Below are 22,597 nucleotides of genomic sequence, written 5' to 3' on the forward strand. Positions count from 1 at the left end.
TTGGCACCTGTCACGGGGAACGTCGTCGTGCCACCGCTCCGCTCGGTGACGAGGCTGCGCTGCTGGGGTGGGGATGGGGATGGGGACGGGGATGGGGATGGAGATGGGGACGGGGGTGGGCACCGCACCCCTGCTAGGGCCATGGGAGGACAGAGCCATGCCCCAGGCCCACCAGGAGCCTCTTTGAGCCCAAAGACGCCCGCAGCAGGCAGCGGCACCACTGGGCACCGTCCCGTCCCTGCTGCTGCTCCATCCTGCGGGACGGGAGATTTATGGCCCAGAGGAAACTTCTTGCCAGGAGCCTGCTGCCCTCCTCCAGCCGGCTCTGACCTCTCCTGTCACACCGAGATTTAAGCCCGGGATAATTGCACCTATTAGCCTAAACCAAGCTGCTGGGCTGGGAGCAGCGGTGGCTGCTGAGGGAGCCCCGCGGGGCCGGTGGCGTGGTGCGGGTGGGCTGCACGGCACCAGCTGCACACCCCCGGGGCTGGGCTGAGCCCTGAGCCCCCAGCAGGGATGGAGTGAGCTGGGAGCACGCCTGACCCAGCCCTGCTGCTGGTGATGTGATGGGAGAGCTGTGGGACACTGCTGGGACCGGGCAGGGGCACGGAGATGTCTCCATGCGGCACACCAGAGCCACCGGGCACCCCAAGGGGGCTCGGGGGCTGCAAAATGCCCTCGGTGGTGCAAGGCACAGACCAGGGCAAGGCACGGAAGGGACACGAGCTGCTCCTTCCGTGGTCTGTGGGGTCAATGCAATGGGTTCCAAGAGCCTGGTGCCCCCCAGCAGGGTCTCTGCCAGGCCGAGGTGTGCGCCCCTGGCCCACGGCCGCACGCCTGGCCCCGTCCTGCTGCTGCCAGGGAAACGTGGGGTGGCTGTGATGGAGCACCGAGACCCAGCATGGGACAATGATGACCCCTGGCCTTCCTCCTCCTCCTCCTCCTCTTCTCCGGGTTTCCAGCAGCACCCCCCGCCAGCCTTGCACCGTGCCGCAGCAGAAGAGCTGCTCCATCAGTACCCAGGGTTGGTTCCACATCACCACCAGGGTTTGTTTGTTCCCGGTGTGCTTCAGTTCCCTTTATTGTCCTCCTCGTGCTGCCCAGAGGCTCTTCCTCGATGCTTTTAGTATCCCTTATCAATTTTCCGTGTGCTGAGTCCAGTCCCGTGACATTCAGCAAGGTGCCAGGGGCTGCCCGTGGGGCACAACAACCCCTCGCAGCGGTACGGGCTCGGGGAAGAGGGGTTGGAAAGGTGCCTGGTGGAAAAGGAATTGGGGATGATGGTTTACAGCCTGCTGAGCACGAGCCCACAGAAATAACATGGCCAGCAGGACCAGGGAAGTGAGAGTCCCCTGTACTTGGCACTGGTGAGGCTGCACCTCAAATATTGTGGTCAGATTTGGGCCCCTCCCTACAAGAAGGACACTGAGGTGCTTGGCTGAGCACAGAGAAGAGCAATAAAGCTGGTGAAGGGACTGGAAAACAGGACTTAGGAGGGACCTGAGGTGGTTTAGTTTGGAGAAGAGGGGGCTGAGGGGACACCTCACCATTCTGTACAGCTACCTGAAGGTGGTGGTGAGGGTGCTGTTGGTCTCTTTTCTCAGGCAACAAGTGGTAAGATGGGAGGAAACAGTCCCAGCTTGTGCCAGGGGAGGTTTAGATTGGATATCAGGAGGAATTTCTTCAAGTAAGGGGTCGTGAGGCACAGGAATGAGCTGCTGAGGGCAGCCCCATCCCTGGAGGCTTGGAGAGCCGCGGGGATGTGGCTCTGAGGGACGTGGCTCAGCGGTGGGACTCAGCAGGTGGGGCTGATGGGGGACGTGGTGGCCCTGAAGGCCCCTTCCAGCCTCGGTGACTTCGTGGCTGTGGTTGTGCACAGCTTTCGTAGCTCCCCATGGAGCCTGAACGCTCCACGGCACCTTCAGCGCCTGCCCCTTCCCCACCAGCAAACGCCACCCCCCTGCCACCGAGCCTGGCTGGGGGGCTGCTGGCACACACACACACATAAAAACACACAAAAACACATAAAAACACACAAAACCACATGCAATAACACAAGCACACACACAATATGGAAAGGTGTCCCTGGCTCGCTCAGCGAGGGTGACCGAGATCCACCCGTCCCCAGGCGCATGGGGCCCCGTCCCCAGACCCCGTCCCCCGGTGCCCGCACCCCGGCCGGCCCCAGCCGTTTCCTCCCCCCCGTGGGCCAGCAGCAGCTTCCTCCTGCCGGGCGCGGTGACAACAGGATGCGGCCCCCGCCGTGCCTCGAGAGGCGCCCGGCACGCTCCGATGCGCCCCGGCAGCGCTTCGAGCCCGGCACGCACCGAGGTGGTGGCGGGGACGGTGCAGGGTGGCACGGAGCTGCCAGCACGATTTTGGCACGTGGGGCACGGTCCTGTCCCACAGGCAGTGTGCAGGGCTGGACCCCAGCACCGTGATCCCCAGGAGTGGGGGATCCTGGAGTGGTTTTGTGCCCCCAGTGCCACCCCTGCCATGGGCACGACCCCTGCCCCCAGCCCAGGCTGCCCCCAGCCCCATCCAGCCTGGCCTTGGGCACCCCCAGGGATGGGGCACCCCCAGCTCCTGGGGCAGCCTGCAGCAGGGAAGGCTTTCATCATAACATTTAACCCAAATCTGCCCTCTTTTAGCTTAAAGCTGCCCCCCTTGTCCTGTCGCTTCCCTGCCGGGCAGGGCAGGGCAGGAGGTGTGAGGGTGGGAGCAGCGGGTGCGGAGCTGGGGGGCCCCGTGCAGGATCCTGCCCGGCCCCTGGGCCCGCTGTGGTCAACGGGAAGTAGGGAAAAAAAAAAAAAAACATCAAATGTTCCTCACATCGACTTTTCCTTTCAAAAGGGGGGATTCAAAACAAGAGGGAAAGACGGCTCTGTTTTTGAAGAGAGTCATGTTTTCCATCCCCAAAACCTGTCAGCAAAAGCAGAAACAAGGGGTGAAACCTTCTGATGAGTGAAGAGAGAGAATCAGGAAGTGTTTTGATGAAAAGCATCCTACCACCTCTGCCAGACAGAGGCAGACAGGCAGAGATGAGTAACCACGCGCCAGCTGTGCCTCATCTGCAGCCCAGATGCCCCCCAGGCGCCACCCCAGCACCGCGGCCCCGCTCCCGGCCCCGCTCGCCGCCGGCTGTGCCGGAGGAGCAGGCACAAGCCTTGGGTGTGGAACACGACGCCTGTGATTTGGGCAGCACCGAAATTTAAAGCGCCTTTATTTACTGTCCTGGGCACGTGACCCACACGAGAGCAGCGGCGACGCGGGCGCGGGAGGAGGAGCGGTGCCATTTCCCTCGGTGCCATTTCCCTCGGTGCCATTTCCCTCGGTGCCATTTCCCTCGCCCCCGTGCGCAGCCGGCGCCGTCCCACCCGCGTGGCAGGCAGCGCTTCCTTTCTTCTAGCAAACCTGAGTGCAAAACACCTGAACACCGATTTTTTTTTCCCTGCACCCCGAGCCCCCACCTGGAGCCCACGTGCGGCGGGGCGGGCAGGTAACGCCTCGCGGTGCTGCCCCGGGGCGCTCTGCCCGCCCGCCCGCCCGCCCGCGGCCCCGGCAGAAGTCACCGGTGAAAATATCAGTCACCATCTGGAGGGGAAAAACCCTCCGCTTCCCTTTTCTCTACTTCAGCAAAGTCAAAAGTCAGGCCGCGGAGGCGCGTGTTTCTAGGCAATGATTAACGCTGAGGCGGGGAGGCTCCGTGTCCCCGGTGAGCCGCGCGGCGGGCACAGTACAAAGGCTGACTTCCCGGCGGGTTTGAAGGGCTCAGCCGCGCCTCAACAACACAGCAAAACCCACAAAGCTGCTCGGTGGCCGTCCCTGTGAAGCTGCCCTGCCGATGGCACCGTGGGGCACCAGGGTGGCTTTGTCCCTGCCAGGTCCCCGTTGCCACCCGCGGGTTCGCCTGCTGCGCCCGCACCAACCTGCGCGCACCCGGCTCTGTCTGCATGGAGCCAGGGCTGTAGGAACACATCACAGAATCCCAGAATCCCAGAATCCCAGAATCCCAGAATTTCTAGGTTGGAAGAGACCTCAAGATCATCGAGTCCAACCTCTGACCTAACACTAACAGTCCCCACTAAACCATATCCCTAAGCTCCACATCTAAACGTCTTTTAAAGACTTCCAGGGATGGTGACTCCACCACCTCCCTGGGCAGCCCGTTCCAGTGCCTCACAACCATTTCAGTAAAGAAATTCTTCCTAACATCCAACCTAAAACTCCCCTGGTGTAACTTTAGCCCATTCCCCCTCGTCCTGTCACCAGGCACATGGGAGAACAGGCCAACCCCCACCTCTCTACAGCCTCCTTTAATGTACTTATACAGAGCAATAAGGTCACCCCTGAGCCTCCTCTTCTCCAGGCTGAACAAGCCCAGCTCCCTCAGCCGCTCCTCATAGGACTTGTTCTCCAGGCCCCTCACCAGCTTCGTCGCCCTTCTTTGGACCCGCTCAAGCACCTCGATGTCCTTCTTGTAGCGAGGGGCCCAAAACTGAACACAGTACTCGAGGTGCGGCCTCACCAGAGCCGAGTACAGGGGGAAATGATGCGTGGTGCGTGATGATGTGCCTGCATCGGGCTGGCCTTACGTGTAGATGTACCTCCACGGTGTGCCTCCACGCAGAGGTACCTGCAGGAGGCACCCCCATGCAGATGTCCCTACAGGAGGCACCTCTGTGCAGATACACCTCCACGCAGAGGCACCTCCATGGTGCACCTCCATGCAGATGTACCCACAGGAGGCACCTCCACGAAACTACACCTCCATGCCGATGAAGCTCCATGAAGACATCCTACGCACGGGTACACCTCCATGCAGATGTACCCAAAGGATGCACCCCCATGCAGATAACTCCATGCAGATGTCCTACACACCGCTACACCTCCATGCAGAGGCACCTCCATGGTGCACCTCCATGCAGGTGTACCCACAAGAGGCACCTCCATGCAGATGAACCTCCATGAAGATATCCTACAAACAGCTACACCTCCACGCAGAGGCACCTCCATGATGCAATTCCACGCAGATGCACCTTCATGATGCACCTCCACACAGACGTACCCAAAGAAAGCACCTCCACGCAGCTACACCTCCACACAGATACACCTCTACGCAGCTACACCTCCACGCAGCTACACCTCCACGCAGCTACACCTCCACGCAGCTACACCTCCACGCAGGGGCACTGCCCACAGCTGCACCTTGGTGCAGCCATACCCGTGTGCACGCAGCAGCTGCTGGTGGTGCCAGGACCACTCCGGGCCCCGCGCACGGCCCCGCTCGCTGCGCACTGCTGGGCGCACTCCCTGCCGGCGCGGCGCAGGCGGCCTCGTGCCGTGCGGGGCTGTGCATGCCCGGGCTGCTGCTGGCTGCTGGCCGCCGGCCAGCCACGCCGGGTCCAGTCACCTGCAGTTTTGCAACACAATGAGAGGGAAGCCGCAGGGGCCGCAGAAAGGAGAGGAAGGGTGTGCCAAGCAGCAGAGCAATTAGGGTATGGCTTCGGGATATGTTAAAAAATTCCTACAGCGCGGCAAGACTCAGACGGGGAATGGGAGAGGGAGCGCACGTGCGCCAGCCGCAGCGGAGCCCAGCAGGGTGCTAAAGCTGGAGCTCCCCACGCACCTCACCTCTGCGGTGGGAGCCTGGGGAGAAAGCCGGGCGGCCCGAGGCAGAAACAAAATGCTGAAACCTGGAGCAGGGATGGAGGTGGCCCAGGAGGGCCTGCGGGGACACCGGGGAGCTCAATGGGGTCAGCGTGTCTGCAGGCGGCTACCGCAGCCCACGCCGGTGCCAGTGTCCCGAAATAGCAGCAGCGCAGCGCCGGCACGGCCGGGGAGCCAGGGCGCACGCCGAGCTCGGGGCTCCAAATGCAAGAGCGAGGACCTGGAAGGAGCAAACGAGCTGCCAGCCGCCGAGGAGACCTGCAGAGAGGCAGTGACGGCGGCCGCCGGTTACCAGGGCACATGCTTGTGTTGCAAGATCGTCACTGGATAAGAGGGCAGCCTGGGGCACGCTGAGCATCTGGAAAAATACCTCCTGCCGGGGACGAGATGGAGCGTGGTGTGCGGAGAGGGCACGGGGAGAGCGCAGCGAGGCCTTCACCTGCCTCACAAGGCTGCCGAGCGCCTCGGGAACGGGGCAACATGGTTGTGGGGATTTATTCGGCTGATAATAGCTCCCTGGCACCCCTCCAGAGCAGGGGCTTAGCCGCCTGGGCGCGCCGGGCCAGCGAGGCAGGGACGCTTACCCTGGGGTCCCAGGCTGTGAGCTGGCACGCTGCGCTGCCGAGGGGCCCCGAGAGGCAGCACGACAGGGGAGACGGGGCAGATCCCTTATCTCAAATACTTCCGAGATGACACACCAGCGCTCAGGGCAGCCATCGCTCCTCCTCGTACCTGCAATCATTGCAGGGAGATGCCCAGAGCTGCACTGGGTCCCTGGAACCGTGGCTGCAGCTGCGCCGTGGCCATCGGTGCTGCTGCGGGCCCCCAGTGCGCTGCCCACACCAGCCCCCAACCTGCAGCATCCTCTGGGGTGGGGAGCACGGGGCAGCAGGGGGGGGGCAGCTCTGCCCTCCTGCATGGGACGGGGGCAGTGGAGGGGCCGCGCCGTGCTCGTGTCCCTGCCCAGCCCCAGGCACGGGCACGCGTTCAAGAAAGCCATTAGAGCGCGAGGGAGAGAGGGAGCAGCTTCCCCCTGCAGCAGTGAGCAAGACGGTCGTATCAAGTCAGGGGAATGTAACATTAATTATTATTATTAATTAATGTCTTATTTTACAGTGCCCCCATGTGCGCTAGGCGCCTTCCAGCACTGGAGGCGAGCCTGGGTCCCTGCCTAAAAGGGTTTGTCTGGGCTGCAGCCCGCGTGGCACGGCCGGGCCCCTCCGTGCCCATGCTGGGGGCTGTGGGGCGCTGCCCCTGCAGAGCCCCCTGCCCCTGCAGAGCCCCCTGCACAGTGCAGGACGCCCGGCGTGCTGCACTGAGGGTCCCCACGCTGGTCCCCACCGGGTGGGGGGCAATGACAGCACCCACGCAGAGTCCAGGGCTTTGCCCCGGTGCTCCCGGTGTGTTGATCTTGGCTCTCCAGCCCCTACCCAGCACCCGGGGCATCGCCAGCAACAACCTCCAGGACACCTCATGGGTGTTTGCACACCTCAAGGCAGCCTAATTGCTGATTTGTTTTGGGCATCTTCTGGTTTAGAGCCCCCATGGTGTGTCTGTGCCCGTTATCTGGCCTCCAGCACACACCCAGGGGGTGCTCAGGTCCCCACATGGCCCCAGGACCCCCTCTGGGCACCTCTGGCCAGGACAGAACAGGGCCAACGTGGGGTGCTGGGGCGTGGGGCATGGGGTAAGGGTGCCTGGAATGACTGCCCCAGAGCAGAGGCACCCAGAGATGCCCCCAGGGGGTCAGAGCTCAGTGGCACTGGGGGACTAAGGGCACACATTGCCCCAGAATTGCACGGCACGGCACGGCACTGCACAGCACCACCGCATCGCCCAGCACCGCACAGTTTGGCACCACGTGCATGGTTTGGCACAGGTCATCACAGGGCACGGCACAGCTCCGCACTGCACTGCATGGCACTGCATGGCACTGCACGGCACGGTTTGGCTCTGTTTGGCACTGCTCAACACAGTTTGGCCCTGCATGGCACGGCTCAGCACCCCGGCCATGCACAGCACCCCTGGCCCTGCTTGGCCTGGCCCTGCTCCCACCATCACCGCACAGCCTGGCACGGCACGAAGCCCCTTGCCTTGGCAGCAGCCCTTGTAGCTCGGCATTGCGTGGCACGGCTCAGCTCGGCATGGCACAACCTGGTGCTGCCCAGGGCAGTGCTGCACGGGCTGGCACCGCTCAGCTGCACCCAGCACGGCTCGGCACAGCTCAGCACTGCTGGGCTCAGCCTGGCTGTGCCCCAGCCCCACACGGGACTGCTGGCCTTGGCTCATCTTGGCCTGGCCCAACTTGCAGGGCATGGCACGGCTCGGTTTGGCTCAGCTTGGTTTATCCTGGTCCAGCACGGCTTGGCTCGCCGTGTCCTGCCCTGGCTTGGCACCGCGCACCATGCAATGCCTTGACCCACTCCGGGCCATCCCGGCACGGCTCGGCCTGGCTTGGCACCGCACCAACCTCCCGGCACTTGACTCAGCTCGGCTTGGCCCAGCACGGTCTGGCTCAGCACGGTCTGGCTCAGCACGGTTTGGCTCAGCACGGTTTGGCTCAGCACGGTTTGGCTCGGTACCCCTTTTGGCACGGCACCGCACGGACGCACCGCGCTCCGGCACCGCTCAGCTGCGCGCCCTGCCTCCGGTACCCTGCCTCTCCATCCCATCCCGTGCCCAACCGTTCCGTGCCGAGCCGTGCCGAGCCGTGCCGGCGGCGGAGGGCGCTAGGACCGCGCGTTGGGGCTGCTCGGTGCTGCAGTGGAGGCGGCGGCGCTGCGGGAGGAGGCCTCGCCGGGCAGCGCAGCGCGGCGCGGGGCGGCTCGGCACGGCACGGCTCGGCACGGTTCGGCACGGCGCGCCGGGCCCGCACGGCCCCAGGTAACGGCATCCCCGACCCCCTTCCCGCAAGCCCCCACGACCCCCCCCGGGGACGGGCACCCCCCCGTTTTTTTTTTCTCCCCCCCCTCCCCGGGTTTTTCCCCGTCCCCTTGGCACGGCTCGGCCCGTGCGCCCCCCCTCTCCGTCCCCAACCTCCCGCTGCTGCCGGGCGCGGGGGAAAAGCAGGAAAAGATGGCAGCGGCCGCACGGCCCCCCCCCGGACCCCCCCCCCCCACAACACCTCCTCCGGTGCCCCCCCCCACCGCTCCCCCCCGGGCCCGTCCCCGCCCCGCCGCGTCCTTGAGCGCCCGTGCGGGCGGCTGAAGGGCAGCGCCGGCCGCCCCCGGGCACGGCTCGGCCCCCCCCCGAGCCCCCCCCCCGTGTCGGTGTTGTGTGTTTTGTTTTTTTTTTTTTCTTCCCTCCTCCTCCTCCTCCTCCTCCTCCTCCTCCTCTCTTCCTCTTCCTCTCCCCCCCCCGCCCCGCTCCGGCTCGGTTCTCCCCGTCCCGGGAGCATCGCCCCGAGGGGGGGCGCACGGCGAGGAGGGGATGGGGATGGGGAGGGGGGTAGGGGATGGGGGTAGGGGTCCGGGATGGGGACAGGGGGTACAGGATGGGGATAGGGATAGGGGATGGGGGTCCGGGATATGGGTAGGGGTAGGGGTAGGGGATGGGGGTAAGGGGTAGGGGACGGGGGATTGGGGATGGGGATGGGGATAGGGGTCTAGGATGGGGACAGGGGGTACAAGATAGGGATAGGGATAGGGGTTGGGGGTCTGGGATGAGGGTAGGGGTCCAGGATGGGGGTAGGGGTAGGGAATGGGGGTAGGGGACAGGGGGTGGGGGTAGGGGTCCGGGATGGGGACAGGGGGTACAGGATGGGGATGGGGGTAGGGGATGGGGGACAGGGGATAGGGGTAGGGGATAGGGGTAGGGAATGGAGATAGGGGTAGGGGACGGGGGACAGGGAATGGGGATGGGTTTAGGGGATGGGGGTAGGGGGACAGGGGATGCCCGGGCTGCGTGCAGGCCAGGAGCTGGGGCTGCTGCTGCCTGCACCCTGCCTGCACCCTGTGTGCCCTGCCTGCACCCTGCCTGCACCCTGCCTGTGCCCTGCGTGCCCTGCGTGCCCCCTGCCTGCCCCCTGTGCTCTGTGTGCTCCCTGCTTGTCCCCCTCCTGCCTGCCCCCTGCCTGCCCCCCCAGTCCCTGCCTGCTCCCCACTGCCCACCCACCCCCTGTCTGCCCCCCCCCCGTGCGGCCCCGCAGCCCCCAGGCCCGTTGAAGTTCAGCCGGGTGCTTGGTGCCCGCGGAAAGTTTCTCTTAGAGGGAAAAAAAAAAAAAAAAAAAAGAAAACACAAAAATAAACCCAAAAACCAAACCCACGCGAACTAAAAAAGCAACCGCAGAGCGCCCCGGGGCTGCGAGCAGGAGGGGGCCGGGAGCAGCGGGGCCAGGGCCCAGCAGGCACCCAGGTGCCCGGCCCCTCCGCGGGCACGGCTCAGCGCCGCGCTGCCTTTCCCCTCCTCTCTCTCTCTTTTTCCTCTCTTTTTGGGTGTTTGTGCGTGCGAACCTGTGGGCAAATGAAATTTTCCTCTTCGCTCAGTTCCTCTTTCTTTATTTCTTCCCTTTGTGTGAGTGACGTAGACGGTGTCACCACGGGATTGGTGCTCGGTGCTGGCAGGGCTGCGCACGGCGTGCGGGGCGCCGGGAGCCAGCGGTGCCGTGACCGCCCGGCCCCGTGGGGGCGAGCAGCGGGGGGCTTGGGCCGGACTCCCCCCTCCCCGGCACCCGTCCCCGAGCAGGAGAGCGGCCGGTGTGACACCAGGCGGCGGCTCCCGGCAGCTCCCGCGCGTGCAGTGGCCTTTTCGTGCTGAGTCAGCTCGAAACTTCCTAGCAGGAGCCTCTTTTCGCAAAATGAAGTTGCCCGCAGACATCTCGAGGAAATGAGGGATGCCTGGGCGCTTCCCCGGCTGCCCGAACGCGCTGTGAGCACGGGGGTGTTCGGGAGAGCCCCCCCGGGTCGGTGGGCACGGGGTGGCCCCCATCTCGCCATCCGGAGGAGCCCCCACGATACCGGGGCTCTGAGAAGTCTCCGCGGCCGCCCCTTCGCCCCCGCCTGCCCCGGGCACGGTGCAGCCACTCGGGGCCCCTCCAGGTGCTGGGTTTCGTGGGGGTATTTTTAGGATGTGCATCTGCACCCCTGCCCATGCCGGCCCACGCACCCTGCCTGCGCCCTGCTGCCCACGGTGCCCCAGGAGGCCGGACCCGCTGGCACTAGCAGCAGGAGCCGGAGCTGGGTGGCAGGTTGGGCACACCCCCGGTGCACACGCGTGTGCCAGGTGCCCACCTGCCCTGCAGCAGGTACAGAGATGCCATCCCCTCCGGTTCGGTGCATGGACCTGCTCTTCATGCCAGGGGCTGCTCTTTGCCAGTGCCACCTGCACGGCGCGGGGACAGGGGACCTCGGGGCGCACCGGGCCAGCTCCTGCACCGCAGGGCATGGGAAGCACCGCTCCTGCTGGGCTCATTCTGCGTCCCGCCACCCTTCCCAGTTACAGATTTGTGCCCGATCCCCAGTTCCCATCACCCAGCTCCGGCTCCCAGCCCCTGTTCTGGCGCCTGCTCTGTGTCCCTCTGCCCGGCGCAGGCGTTCGGCGCTGCCCGCCGCTCGCTGCCCACAAAGGCACTTGCTCACTGTAATCGAATCATCTCTCGGCCATTTTTTTCCAATAAGCCAAACCCATCGAGCTCTCCGGCCGTGAGGCATTTTCTTAGCTCGTGAGCCTGGCCCTGGCCCTGTTCTGGCCCCCTCCAGGCTTTCACCGTCCCGTCTGCAGGATGGGGAGCGGGACCGGAGCCGCGTCCTGGTGCTGGTGTCCCTGGCAGTGACCATCCCACGGGCAATTTTGTCTGAATCCAGCCTTTGCTAGCGCTGATGCTCTGCAGGATCTGGCTGTGTTTAGGCCTGCAACTTGTGTTTTAGTTTGCTTGCAGTGTGGCTTTGCAGTGCACGGCAGCTCCCCAGGGAGCAGCGCAGCGTAGTGCTGGGCACCGCATCGCTCCCCGGGGTGCAGTGTGGTGTGCTGCAGCACAGTGCAGTGCTGGGCATCGCTGCCAGGCATGCAGTGCTGTGCTGTGCTGTGCTGTACTGTGCTCCCTGGGGTGTTGGATTGCTCCCCAGGGTGCAGCACGGAGCAGCAGAGCGCTTCGCTCCCTGGGGTGCAGCTCAGGACAGCGCACCGCTCCCCGGGGTGCAGTGCCTCCCCCCTCAGGGTGCAGCGTGGCACGGCGCAGGGCAGGGCAGCGCACCCCGGGGTGCAGGGCATCACTCCTGGGGTGCAGCTCAGGGCAGTGCAGCGCTTCTGGAGTGCAGCTCAGGACAGTGCAGTGCTCCCTGGGGTGCAGCTCAGGGCAGAGCATCGCTCCCGGGGTGCAGCACACCGTGGGGCACCGTGTTGCTCCCCGGGGTGCAGCGCGGGGCCGGTTTGTGGGTGCCACCCTCCACCCCCGCTGTGTTTTTGGGAGCAGAGGGGCTGCCACCCCGTGGTGCCATGGAAGCCCCCGGGGGGCTGCCCCACACATCGCAGCCGCGGCCGGCTCCTCTGGCCGACGCGTGCCCCGCGGTCAGATATTTAGCTTGCAAGTTGTAATTACGGGGGGGGTTGGGGGGGGTGCGGATGAGGTCAGCGCCGTGCCCACGACGGTGGTTTTGCTGCAGCCATCTGTCGGAGCCGATGGCACGGGAGGCGCCGTCGCCGCTCGCCCCCCAGCTCTCCGCAGTGCCGGGTGCCGTCGGCCGGGGTCTGTCCTCGGTTCCCCCCAGCGCGGGGGGCTGCGGGAGCCCCCTTGGCGTGAGTCAGGGGTGCCGAGCGACGAGGGGGGGGCGGCGGAGGGGAGGTGGGGAGGGGGGGGGCGTGGGTGACTCACGGCCACGGCTCCCATCCCTCTGAGTCAGCCCCGAACTTCTTCTTCTTCTTCCCCGGTGCCGGGGAGGGGGAGGAGGAGCGGTGACTCAAGGCGACAACAACAATAATAATACGGCGCTGCGGCACTTGTCACGGGGAAGGGGCTCGGACGGGGTCCCCCCCGCGCGTCCCCGCCGGTGGGGACGCGCGGGGTCCCCCCCCGTCGGAGCCCGGTGGGTGCCGCTGCGGCGAGCGGCTGGGGCCGGGTCACCTTAGGACAGGGCGCACCGGGGCGCGTCCCGGCGGGGCGCACGGGGAGGAGAGGGGAGGGGGGGGGCGCACGGCTCGGGGTGGGGGGAGCCGGGGAGGCGCCTCCGGTTCGCAGCATCTGGGGCTGGAGGGAGCCGAGCGGGGCCGGCTGCCGTCGCCTAAAATGGCTGTTGGGTTCCTGCGGGCTGGCGGAGGGAGCTGCGGCGTCCCCAAATAAGAGGCGGGTGCGGGTGCGGGTGCGGGTGCCGGCGGCGCGCATCACCGCAGGTAACCTACTTCCACCGCCTCTGCCGCCGGCGAGCGTGACTCCTCCGTGCGGGCTGGGGCGAGCGATTCCCCCGCTCGCCGCCGTCACCGGGATAAGGTCAGCCCCGGCGATAAATAGGGAGGGAGGCAGGAGGGAGGGCGGCGAGTCCCTCCCCGCGCCTCGGCGGCGAGCGCGGGCAGCCCCGGCCGGCTGCGAGCTGCGGGGCTGCGGCCCCCTCTCCCCCCCCCCACATCACCACCACCACCACCACCACCACCGCTGCCACCCCCGGCCCCCCCAGCAGCCGTCCCCGCCGAGGGGATGCCCCGCGGGGTCCCCCCCGCAGCCGGCGGTGCGGGAGCGCGGTGACGGTGGCGGTGGCCGTGGCCTAGCGCGGGGACGGACGCGGCCCCGGCCCGCGGGTAAGAGCGGGGAGCCGGCGGGGGGGACCCGGCGGTGGGGTTTGGGGAGAGGTGGGGGGGTTGGAGAGGGGGGGGGACCCGGTGCCGCCGGCTTCTCCCCGGCTTTGTTCCGCGTCCCCCCCCGCCCTGCGGGTGCCGAGGGTTTTGTACGCAGCCCAACTATTTTTAGTGCGCTTGGAGACCATGTTTGCTGGAAGCGAATCAAAGCCTGCGAGCTTGGAGATTTTTCAGCGCGAGGCTGCGCACAGCGCGGGCTGCGGGCATGGGGGTGCCCGAGCCGGGGGGCTGGGGGGCTTGGGGGGGGGGAGGTTAGGGGGGGCTGGTGGCCCCCCGTGTGGGTTGGGGGGGATGAGGAGGGTGGGGGACGGGATGGGGGAATGGGGGGACTGAGATGGTTTTTGGGGATGTGGGGACGGCGACTGCAGCGGCGCTGCAGGCAGGGACCCGCGGGGTGTGGGGGACGCTGGGGACATCGGGGACAGCAGCAGCCTGCGGTGCCTGCGGGCCCCGTGGGCACGGGGGGTGCAGCCCGGGGGGGGACGGGGAGCCCCTGCTCCGGAGCTGCGTGGGACGCGGCCGGGTGTCCCCAGGTGTTCCCCGGCAGCACGTGGCCTCCCGTGCCCGCGGACGTGGCTTCGCCCTGGCACCGCGCAGGGGGAGCGGGGCTGGGGGCACCGGGGGGCACGGGCAGGGAGGGATGGGGGCACTGCCAGCCCTGGGATGGTGAGGGGGGATGCGAGGTGCTGTGCTGTGCCAAAATGTGTGCCGTGCCGTGCTGTGCCGGGCAGCGTGCCGTGGTGCCAGCGGTGTGGCAGCTCCAGGACAGGCACCTGGGGCGGTGACGTGTGGGTGCACGGCGCTGCCCGGTGCCACCCCGGGGTGTCCCATCGAGGGGCACCAGCCCCAAGGTCGGGGTCCCCCCGAGCTGCAGGGAGGGGAGCAGCAGGGCTGCGAGCGCAGGGCCAGCTCTGAGGAGCTTGGCAGAGAGCAGGCGTGGGCAGAGCCCGTGCTGCAGGGGGCTCGTGGGGACACTGCCCCAGGGATGGGGACAGGGACAGGGACACGGGGACGGGGCTTCCCCATGGAGGCTCCCTGACAGGTGGCAAAGGAGGCGCCGGGGGAAGCCCTGCAGGCTGTGTGCAGGCGGCGGGGGACACAGCACGCACCCCAATCCTGCACCCCCATCCTGCACCCCCATCCTGCACCCCCATCCTGCACCCCCATCCTGCACCCCCATCCTGCACCCCCATCCTGCACCCCACACCTTATCCTGCACCCACACCTCACACCCCCACCCCACAGCCCTGCCCCACAGCCCCATCCCGCACCCCCAGCCTGCCTCCCACCCTCCCCACCCGCGTCCCAGCCCCACGCACGAGGGGTTGGGGGGCTGCAAACGGGGGGGCCGGGGACAGCCGAGCCCTGCCCCAGCTCCCCCCAGCCCCCCCTCCGACCCCGCTGCCCCCAGCCCAGCTCCCCGCTCTCGGGGGTGCCGCCGCCGGGCCCGGGGGAGGCTGCAGCAGCGGCGGGGCCCCCGCTCCCCCCCGCAGGCAGCCCAGCGCCGCAGGCAGGCGCGGGGACGGGAGGAACGTGCCGGGGTTTGAGTTTCTGTTCCTAGAAGCTGCGGCCCTGCCCGCCCGGCAGCCCCCCACCCTGCCGGCTGGGAACGAGCTGCGGCTGGAAAGCTCTAGAAACAAATTGCAGCTCCGGTGCCAAAGGCAACAGCAGCCTCGGCCATGGCTAATGCAGGCAGCGTTTTCCATAGCAACAGGTGCTGGGGCTGACGCCTCCGCCGCAGCCCCGCGGGGCCCTGCCTGCGCCTGCACCCCGCTGCCTGCACCCCACAGCCCGGGCTGCGCGCCCCACGCCCTGCACCCCGCGCCCTGCGCCCCACTCGGTGCATCCCGCACCCCGCTGCAGGCACTGCGCACCCTGCTCCCCGCGCTGTGCACCCTGCACCCTGCATCCTGCACCCCACATCATGCACCCCACACCCTGCATCCTGCACCCCACGCTGTGCCCCGTGTGCCCTGCACCCCACACCGTGCACCCTGTGCTGGGCACCCTGCTCCATGTGCCCTGCAGCTCCTGTGCGCACTCTGTGCCATGCCCCCCGCACTGCACCCTGCACGGTGCACCCCACACCCCGCACTGTGCACCCCACACCCCGCACGGTGCACCCCACACCCCGCACTGTGCACCCCACACCCCGCACTGTGCACCTTGCCCTGTGTGCCATGCACTGTGCACCCCATGCTGGGTGTCCTGTGCCACTCATGGTGCACCCTGACCTGTGCTGCACAATGCACCCCGCAACCCACGCTGTGCACCCCCATCCCACGCTGTGCACCCCCATCCCACACTGTGCCCCCATCCCACCCTGTGCACCCCACATCCCACACTGTACACCCATCCTACACTGCATCCATCCCACACTATGCACCCACCCCACACCATGCCCCCATCCCTCCCTGTGCCCCCATCCCACGCTGTGCCCCCACCCCACACCACGCACCCACCCCACACCGTGCCCCCACCCCACCCCACACCCACCCCACACCACACAGCACCCCCGCAGCACGCACCCTGTGCCCCACGAGGCAGATCCCGTGCCGCGTGCCCCACACCTGCCCCATGCACTGCGCACCCCGAGCCGTGCGCCCCGCACCGCGCCCCGCACACCCCGGTGGGGCCGCAGCTCCGCTGCCCGCCGGGGGCGACGCCAGGGGGGCTCGGCCCAGCCCGGCTGAGTCAAGGTTGCGGCGTGTTAATAATTGCTGGGGGCTGGGGCCCGGCGGGCGCTCCCCCCTCACCCCGTGCCTCTGTTCCCCGCAGGGCAGGAGGATCCCGGCAGGCGCAGGGGCTGGGCGCCGGCCCCCGGACCCCTCGGCGGCGCAGAGCCGGAGCGCGGCGGTGGCAGCGGTGGCAGCGGCGGGGCCTCTCCTGGTGCTGAAGCTGTGAAGCTCCCCGGTGCCCGCCCGGCCCCCGCCCTCCGCCCCCCACCATGCCGTCCAGCGGCGCCCTCGACGCCAGCAGCCCCGTGCCGGACCGCGAGGCGCTCGACACGCACAAGGTACGGCCCCGGCACCGCGCAGGGGGACACGGGGACACGGCTGGGGGGCTCCTGGCACCGCGGTCACCCCATCAAAGCAGGAGCCAAGCTGCAGGGGGGGCCCCTCCAGCTGCGCTCCCCCCCGTGCTGCAGCAGCCCGGGGAGCGCGGAGCTGGGCGGCACGGGGGGGGCGCAAGGCTGAGCCGCAGCGGGGATTAGTGGGGATTGAGCTATTTCTGGCAGTGGGGAGGGGGGGCCACAGGCAGGCTGCTCCCGCCCTGCTGGGGCGCGGGTGTCCCCTGCTTTGGGGCATCCCCTGCTTTGGGGTCACATCCCCTGGTTTGGGGTCGCATCCCCGGCTTTGGGGTCGTGGCAGTGGAGTGGGAGGGGGCACGGGGCATGGGGCAATGGGAAGGGCACATGATGGGGTGGAAATGGGGGCGTTTGGGGACAGGAGGGGACGACGCACATGCGCTCAGGGCTCGCTGGGGTGGGGAGAGCAGCCAGCGGGCAGAGGATGGGGTCATGCGCCCCCGCTGCTGCCCCGGGCTGGGGGGTGGCTCATCCCCGAGGGATTCACTGCGCCCATCCCAAATCACCCGGTGCTTTGCCACGGTGCCACCACCGGGATGGAGAGGGGCTGAGCAGCGGCCGGCAGAGCAGGGTGGGGGCTGCAGGTGCCACACGGATGGAGGGGTTGTGCTGGGTTTTGGGGTGCTTGGGGACGGTCCCCAGCCAAACCCAGGCGTTGTGGCAGCTCTGGCCATGGCCTCGGTGCGCCTCGGTGTCCCCGCAGCACAAGGATGAACGGGGCCAGCCCGAAGCTGGGTGGCTGCTCCCTCCACGGGGGAGGCATCGCGCTTCCTCGGGGAAGCAGCAGCGTCCCCGGGGCGCTGGGGACACGGCCTGCCCCGGTCACGGCGTGGGGACTGGGGCAGCCGGCCAGCTGGATGCCAGCCTGCCGCAGGCGCTGCGGGGTTGGGGTCAGCCGAGTTCCTCCGGGCTCCCTCAGCCGTGGCGGCCACGCGGTGCCTCCCTGGTGCCTCCTGGCATTTGGGGGTGCTGCATGCGGCACGGGGGCGTTTTGGGGGTCTCCATCCCCTCCGGGTCATAGCACGGTGCTCAGACCGGTGCCACGGCAGGGCCAGCTGGTGTGCCCGCTGCTGTCCCCGTCCTTCAGGCCAGTGGGACCCCAGTGGGGTGCCAGCACTGTGCTGGGGCTCTGCCTCGCCAAACGGGGACCCTGCGAGCCCCCGGGCTGGCTGCGACCGTGCTGGGCTGAGCTGTCCCAGCCTGACCCCGCCGGGCTGCGGCACCACAAGCGGGGAGGTCACCTCTGCAGGAGGGACACGCTGCCGTGGGGCTGAGCCACGCCGCTGCCATCGGCACCGCGCCAACGAGGCTGAGCCAGGGGCTTCCCGCACCCCGTCCCCACCCCACCCCGCCGTGCTGCTGCCCCCCCTGCCGCTGCCAGCCCCGCTGCAGCCGGGAGCTGGGACCCGGCGGCGCTGCAGCGGCAGCACTGCGTCATGCAGCAGCTTCTCCCCTCGGAGGTGGTTTCCCTCCGGGTTGTTGCTTGGCAGCGGCGGAGGAGCGCTGCGCCGCGCTGCGGGGACGCGCCAGGCTCCTCGGCGAGCCCTGGGGAGATGAGGAGCGGGGTGATTTATGGGGAGATGACTCAGCTCCCAGCACAGGCTGGAGGCAGCGAGGGGCTGCAGCAGCAGGCGGGGGGGTTGTGGGGGGGGCGCGCAGCCCCCGGTTCTTTCTGCCAGCCTCCCTTGCTCTTGGGGCTGCCTCCCTGCGCCTCCTTTCCCTGCCTGGATTTTTGGGGTGCGGGTGCTGCCCTGGGGGTCCCCGCAGCCCCCCGGTGCTGTGCCAGCCCGGCAGTGCAGGGATGGGGCTGAGCCCCACGGCAGGGCTGCCCCACACTTATAGGGCCGGGCAGGGAGCAGTGGGGCCGGCTTGTGGGGTGCACGTGGGGGCTCTCCATGGGGGGGATCCCCACCACCCCTTGCTGCAGCATCCCTTGAGCCGGCGTGCAGCAGTGCTGGGAGCGGGGTGAGCCCTGGATTGAGGCTTGGGGGGCTGCCCCATGGAGCTGGGGGGCTCTGCGCATCCCCCCTCCAGCCTCAGGATCTGGCCCCTGCCTTCCCCAGCAGGTCGCAGCGCCCAGCACCGCCTCGCTGGGCAGGCACCGCAGCCACAGGGCTGCTCTGTGGTGCCTGGGCTGGGGGCACCGCAGAGCCCCCTCCCCATGGGGCACAGCAGCACCCCCGGTGGGGGACAGGGCACAGCCTGGGGGCCCTGCAACCTGCACCCTCCCTGCACCCTCCTGCGCGTGGCTCCGGCACAGCCTGGGGCTCACTTTGGGGATTGCAACGAAGCCTCGGTGCCACTGCTGCTGCTCCAGCACCGCTGCTGTTCCCGGGGGGGCCGCGCACCCCCAGCATCTTGGGGAGCCTCCTGCAGCTCGCTGTGCACCCCGACCCCGTGCCGCAGCCGGGCTGGCCGGCCAGCACGGCCCCCGTGCCAGCAGCACGCCTGACACCCCACTGAACATTTCCCTCACATCCAGCACAAACACGGCCGCAGCCCGGCTCCCAGCGCCCGGCCAAAGCCAGCACGTGGGCGCGGGGAGGCTGCCCGGAGGGGACGGGTTTTCGTGGGGCTCGCCGTGCCCGCGGCCTTCCCGCTGCCGGGAGCACGTGCGGCGCTGGGCGAGGGGCCCCCACGTGCCAGCAGCCAGCTCCTTCGCCTGCTCCTTCCCACCGGGGGCTGGCTGTGGGGACGGGCGCCCACCGCCCCGGCACCGCCACGGCCCCGCTCTCCAGGAATGGAGCCGCGTGCCCGGGGGCGGCTCCAGCTGGGACAAAGTGCAGCGCCGCGTGGTTTGGCAAGGCGCGCTCCCGCGGCTGCGTCCCGGGGGGGGAGGCTGAGCTCCGCTCCCCCCCGCCACGGTCTCCCCGGCACGCTCCTCCCTGGCGCAGGCGTTGCACGGGGACGGGGACACGGAGAAGGAGCCTGCAAGGAGCTGGTGCTCCCCAGTCCCCCAACCTCTCCTGGGGACCCCGAAGCTGGAGCTGGCTCGGCTGGGAGCACCGTGAGCCCTTGTGCCAGCACCAGGTCCCACACTGACCCCGATCATTGTGGGGCTGGCACGGACCAGGGAGCGATCCCAAGGGCACGTTTGGTGTTTGGGGCCAGCATGGCACAGCCGTGACCAGTGCCAGCGCTGCAGCTGTGTCGTGCTGGTGCCATGGTGCAAGGAGAGGGGCTTCAGGGGGAGCTGAAACCCGTGGGGAGCTCGCGGCGCCTCTGCAGACCCCGTTCGGATCCTGTACCGGGACTGTGCTCAAACCGTGCTCCTGACGTCGTCCTTGGACCCGTCCCAAAACCTCCCGGTCGGGGCCGCGTGGAGCTCCGAGCCCCGGGCAGGAGCCCCCCGGGTGCTGTGGTGCCGTGCCGCAGCCCCTGCCCCGCTCTGCCCTGGCCTCCCGGCTGTGGGGCAGGGCTGGGGCCAGGCAGGCTCCGTGCACACCCACCCCACGGTGGGGGCTGTGGGGGCTGCCGGGGATCTCCAGGGGTCCTGGGCAGGTTTCACAGCCTCTGACCCCCGGCCTCGCCGTGCTGGAGCCGGCCACGGTGCCCCGAGCCCTCTCTCCGTGCCCAGTTTGGGTCCGTGCAGGGGACGTGGGCCTGCAGGGGGGTGGCTCAGAGCTTCTGGACACTGACCCTAGGGCATGGCACATGCCCCCCCACAGGCTGGACCCCCCCGGGCAGCCCTGCTCGGCCCGTGCCGGGTGCCACCGGCACCAAACGCAGCGCCCCTGCCACGGGCAGCCCCTGGGCAGGAATGCGGCCGGGGCCGGGCGAGTGCAGCTGGATGTCGGAGCTGTCTGGCTGCCAGCTCCCATCCCCTCCCCGGCCTCTCCCTCGCCGCCCCCCCGCCGGCCTCTCCGCCTTCCCCGCTCCCCCCTCCGCGGCCTCTTCCTGCCTTGGCCGCGGCCGAGATCTTCTGGGGCTCAGGTGAAACGCTCCCCACCGCCGCGGGACGCGGCAGCCCCGGCCCCCGACACCGCCTCTCCGGGCACGGGCACGTCCCTGGCCGTGCCGCGGTGCTGGGCGCAGGGAGCCGGTTCCTTTCCTGGGGCAGAGCCCGGGGGGGGGACCAGGGGAGGGGCCCCCAAAGCGCTGCGGGTGGTGGGGAAGAGCAGGCGGCTGCTGGCGTGCTGGTTCCTGCACCCTGCCCGTGTCCCTTGGGGGCTGTGGGGGCCACACAGCCCTGAGTGGGGTGTGCAGGGGGTGCAGGAGCCCCCAGCCCCACACGTGCAGGGCTCCGGCAGGTTGTGGGGGCTGGTGTGACCCCCCCAGGTGGTGGCACTGCTTGGCACATGGAGCTGCATTGCCAGGCCGAGGTGCCCGGCCCCACAGCGGTGCGCCCAGCCCCATGGCGAGGGCTGGCCCCAAGCCCTGGCAGAGGTCACGCTCACCCTTTGAGCCCCCCCAAGGGTACGGGGAGTCGTGGAGGGTCCCAGCCGGGCCCCCCAGGAGGAACTGGGTTGGTTCAAGCGAAGCAGGGCTGGTGCAAGGTGCCCGGCGTGCCCATGGCACCCATGGGTGCCAGCGAGCCCCGCAGCAGGCAGGAGCGGAGCCGTGAGCAGGCGCCCGGGGTGCGCGGCCCCGGGGCCGGCGGCGTAACCGTCCTTCTGTCTCCGGCTCGCAGGGGGAAGAGGAGCCCGAGGAGAACCAGAGCAAGGAGGAGAAGCAGGATCCGGGGACGCCCATGAGGAAAGCCGGGCGGCCCGGGCGGAAGCGCAAGCATGCCCAGGTGAGCGCGCGGGGGGCGAGGCGGGGGCAGCGGGCGGCCCCCCCGGTGGGCAGCCCCCCTCATGGGCGAGCTGCGCTGGCCCTGGGACTACGGCTCCCGGCGTGCCGCGGGCCTGTCCCGCCTCCCTGCGCCGAGGAAAGTCCGAGAGCGGCGCAGCGGCCGGAGGGAAGCGTGTCCCCCCCCCCTCCCCGCGGCCCCCGCCAGCTCCTCCTGCCCTGGCAGCGCTCGGGGTCCGGCACGGCTGCGGTCGAGGCCCCGCGGTGCACTTGTCCCCGTGCTCCCCCCCCGCCAGCTCCCGGTGCCGCGCAGCTCTGGGATGGCCCCCGGGGCTCGCTGCAGCAGCTGCAATAACAAGGGGAGCGTGGCTGTGCGCAGCCCAGCTCCCTGCTGGCTTCCCCGGCTCCCACGGTGTGGGCGATGCCCCCTGCCACCACCCCACATGTCCCAACCCCGCTGCAGCCGGGCAGGGCTGTCCCCATGTCCCTGCTGGTGCCGTCCCTGCGCTCCTGCCCCATGGGAGCGGCCTCGTGGAGCTGCTCGCGCAGGGGAAGGCTCAGGGCAGCGCCTCGGGGTGGTGCCGCAGGGGTGGAGGGGCCCAGGCAGCTGCAGGCCCTGGTGGGGCGCCGGGTTTGGGCCCCCTGATGCAGCAGGAGCCGTGGAAGTGGTGGCTCTGTCCCCACGAGTGGTGGCACAGGGACACGTGGGCACGTGCGGTGCCGGTGCGCACGGCTGGGGAGCGCGCGGTGGCCGACCTGGTGCTGGGGTGGGAAGGGACTGGGAAAGCTGTGCCACTCACCGGGTGCCTGCCACCCTGGTTCAGTGCCTGGGGTGGGGGCAGGCGCTCCCCGGGGTGCCACAACCCCACCGGGAGGGCACACGGACCCCCAGGTGTGGGGCTGGTGGCGAGGGGCTCTGGGGAGCCGCCGCGGAGCGCATGCATGGCTGCGGTGGGGAGCGTTGGCACCGTCCATGCCCCAGGGCACCAGCAGGGCTGGGTGCTCAGCCTGCGTGCGCAGCGCCCCGTCCCTGTCCCCGCACCCCCATGGGAGCTGGGGGGGGACACAGAGGGGACAGAGCCCCTGTCGGGCCGCCCGTGGCTGGAAACCAGCAGTCTTATGGGGAGCACATGGAGACACGCAGGGACGGGGGGCGTTGGCTGCTGAAAGAACTTTTTTTTGCAAAGGTTTTGCGGCTGTGAAAAGTTTTTGCTCCGTGCTCGGACACATCCAGGGTCTCCGTGGGGCTGCGCTGGCCTCGCCGGGTGGGACCATGTGTGGGGCAGGCGCGGTGCGAGGGGGGCAGCGGGGGCGCGGGCCGCAGCG

At 68.8% G+C, this 22,597-nt stretch overlaps 1 protein-coding gene across 1 annotated transcript in view; it reads left to right on the forward strand.

The window, feature by feature from the left end:
- The first annotated feature begins 8,403 nt into the window (after nucleotides 1-8,403).
- The window catches only part of DNMT3A (DNA methyltransferase 3 alpha), a 43,748-nt gene continuing 29,554 nt past the window's right edge, over nucleotides 8,404-22,597 (forward strand). Inside the window, exons 1-3 of the mRNA XM_038176362.2 lie at nucleotides 8,404-8,553; nucleotides 16,231-16,468; nucleotides 21,171-21,275. Coding sequence (XP_038032290.2) covers nucleotides 16,400-16,468; nucleotides 21,171-21,275 — 174 coding nt within the window. The 5' untranslated portion in view covers nucleotides 8,404-8,553; nucleotides 16,231-16,399. The remainder of the gene's footprint in view (nucleotides 8,554-16,230; nucleotides 16,469-21,170; nucleotides 21,276-22,597) is intronic.

Source organism: Anas platyrhynchos, chromosome 3, assembly GCF_047663525.1.
Source record: "Anas platyrhynchos isolate ZD024472 breed Pekin duck chromosome 3, IASCAAS_PekinDuck_T2T, whole genome shotgun sequence".
Classification (NCBI taxonomy): domain Eukaryota; kingdom Metazoa; phylum Chordata; class Aves; order Anseriformes; family Anatidae; genus Anas; species Anas platyrhynchos.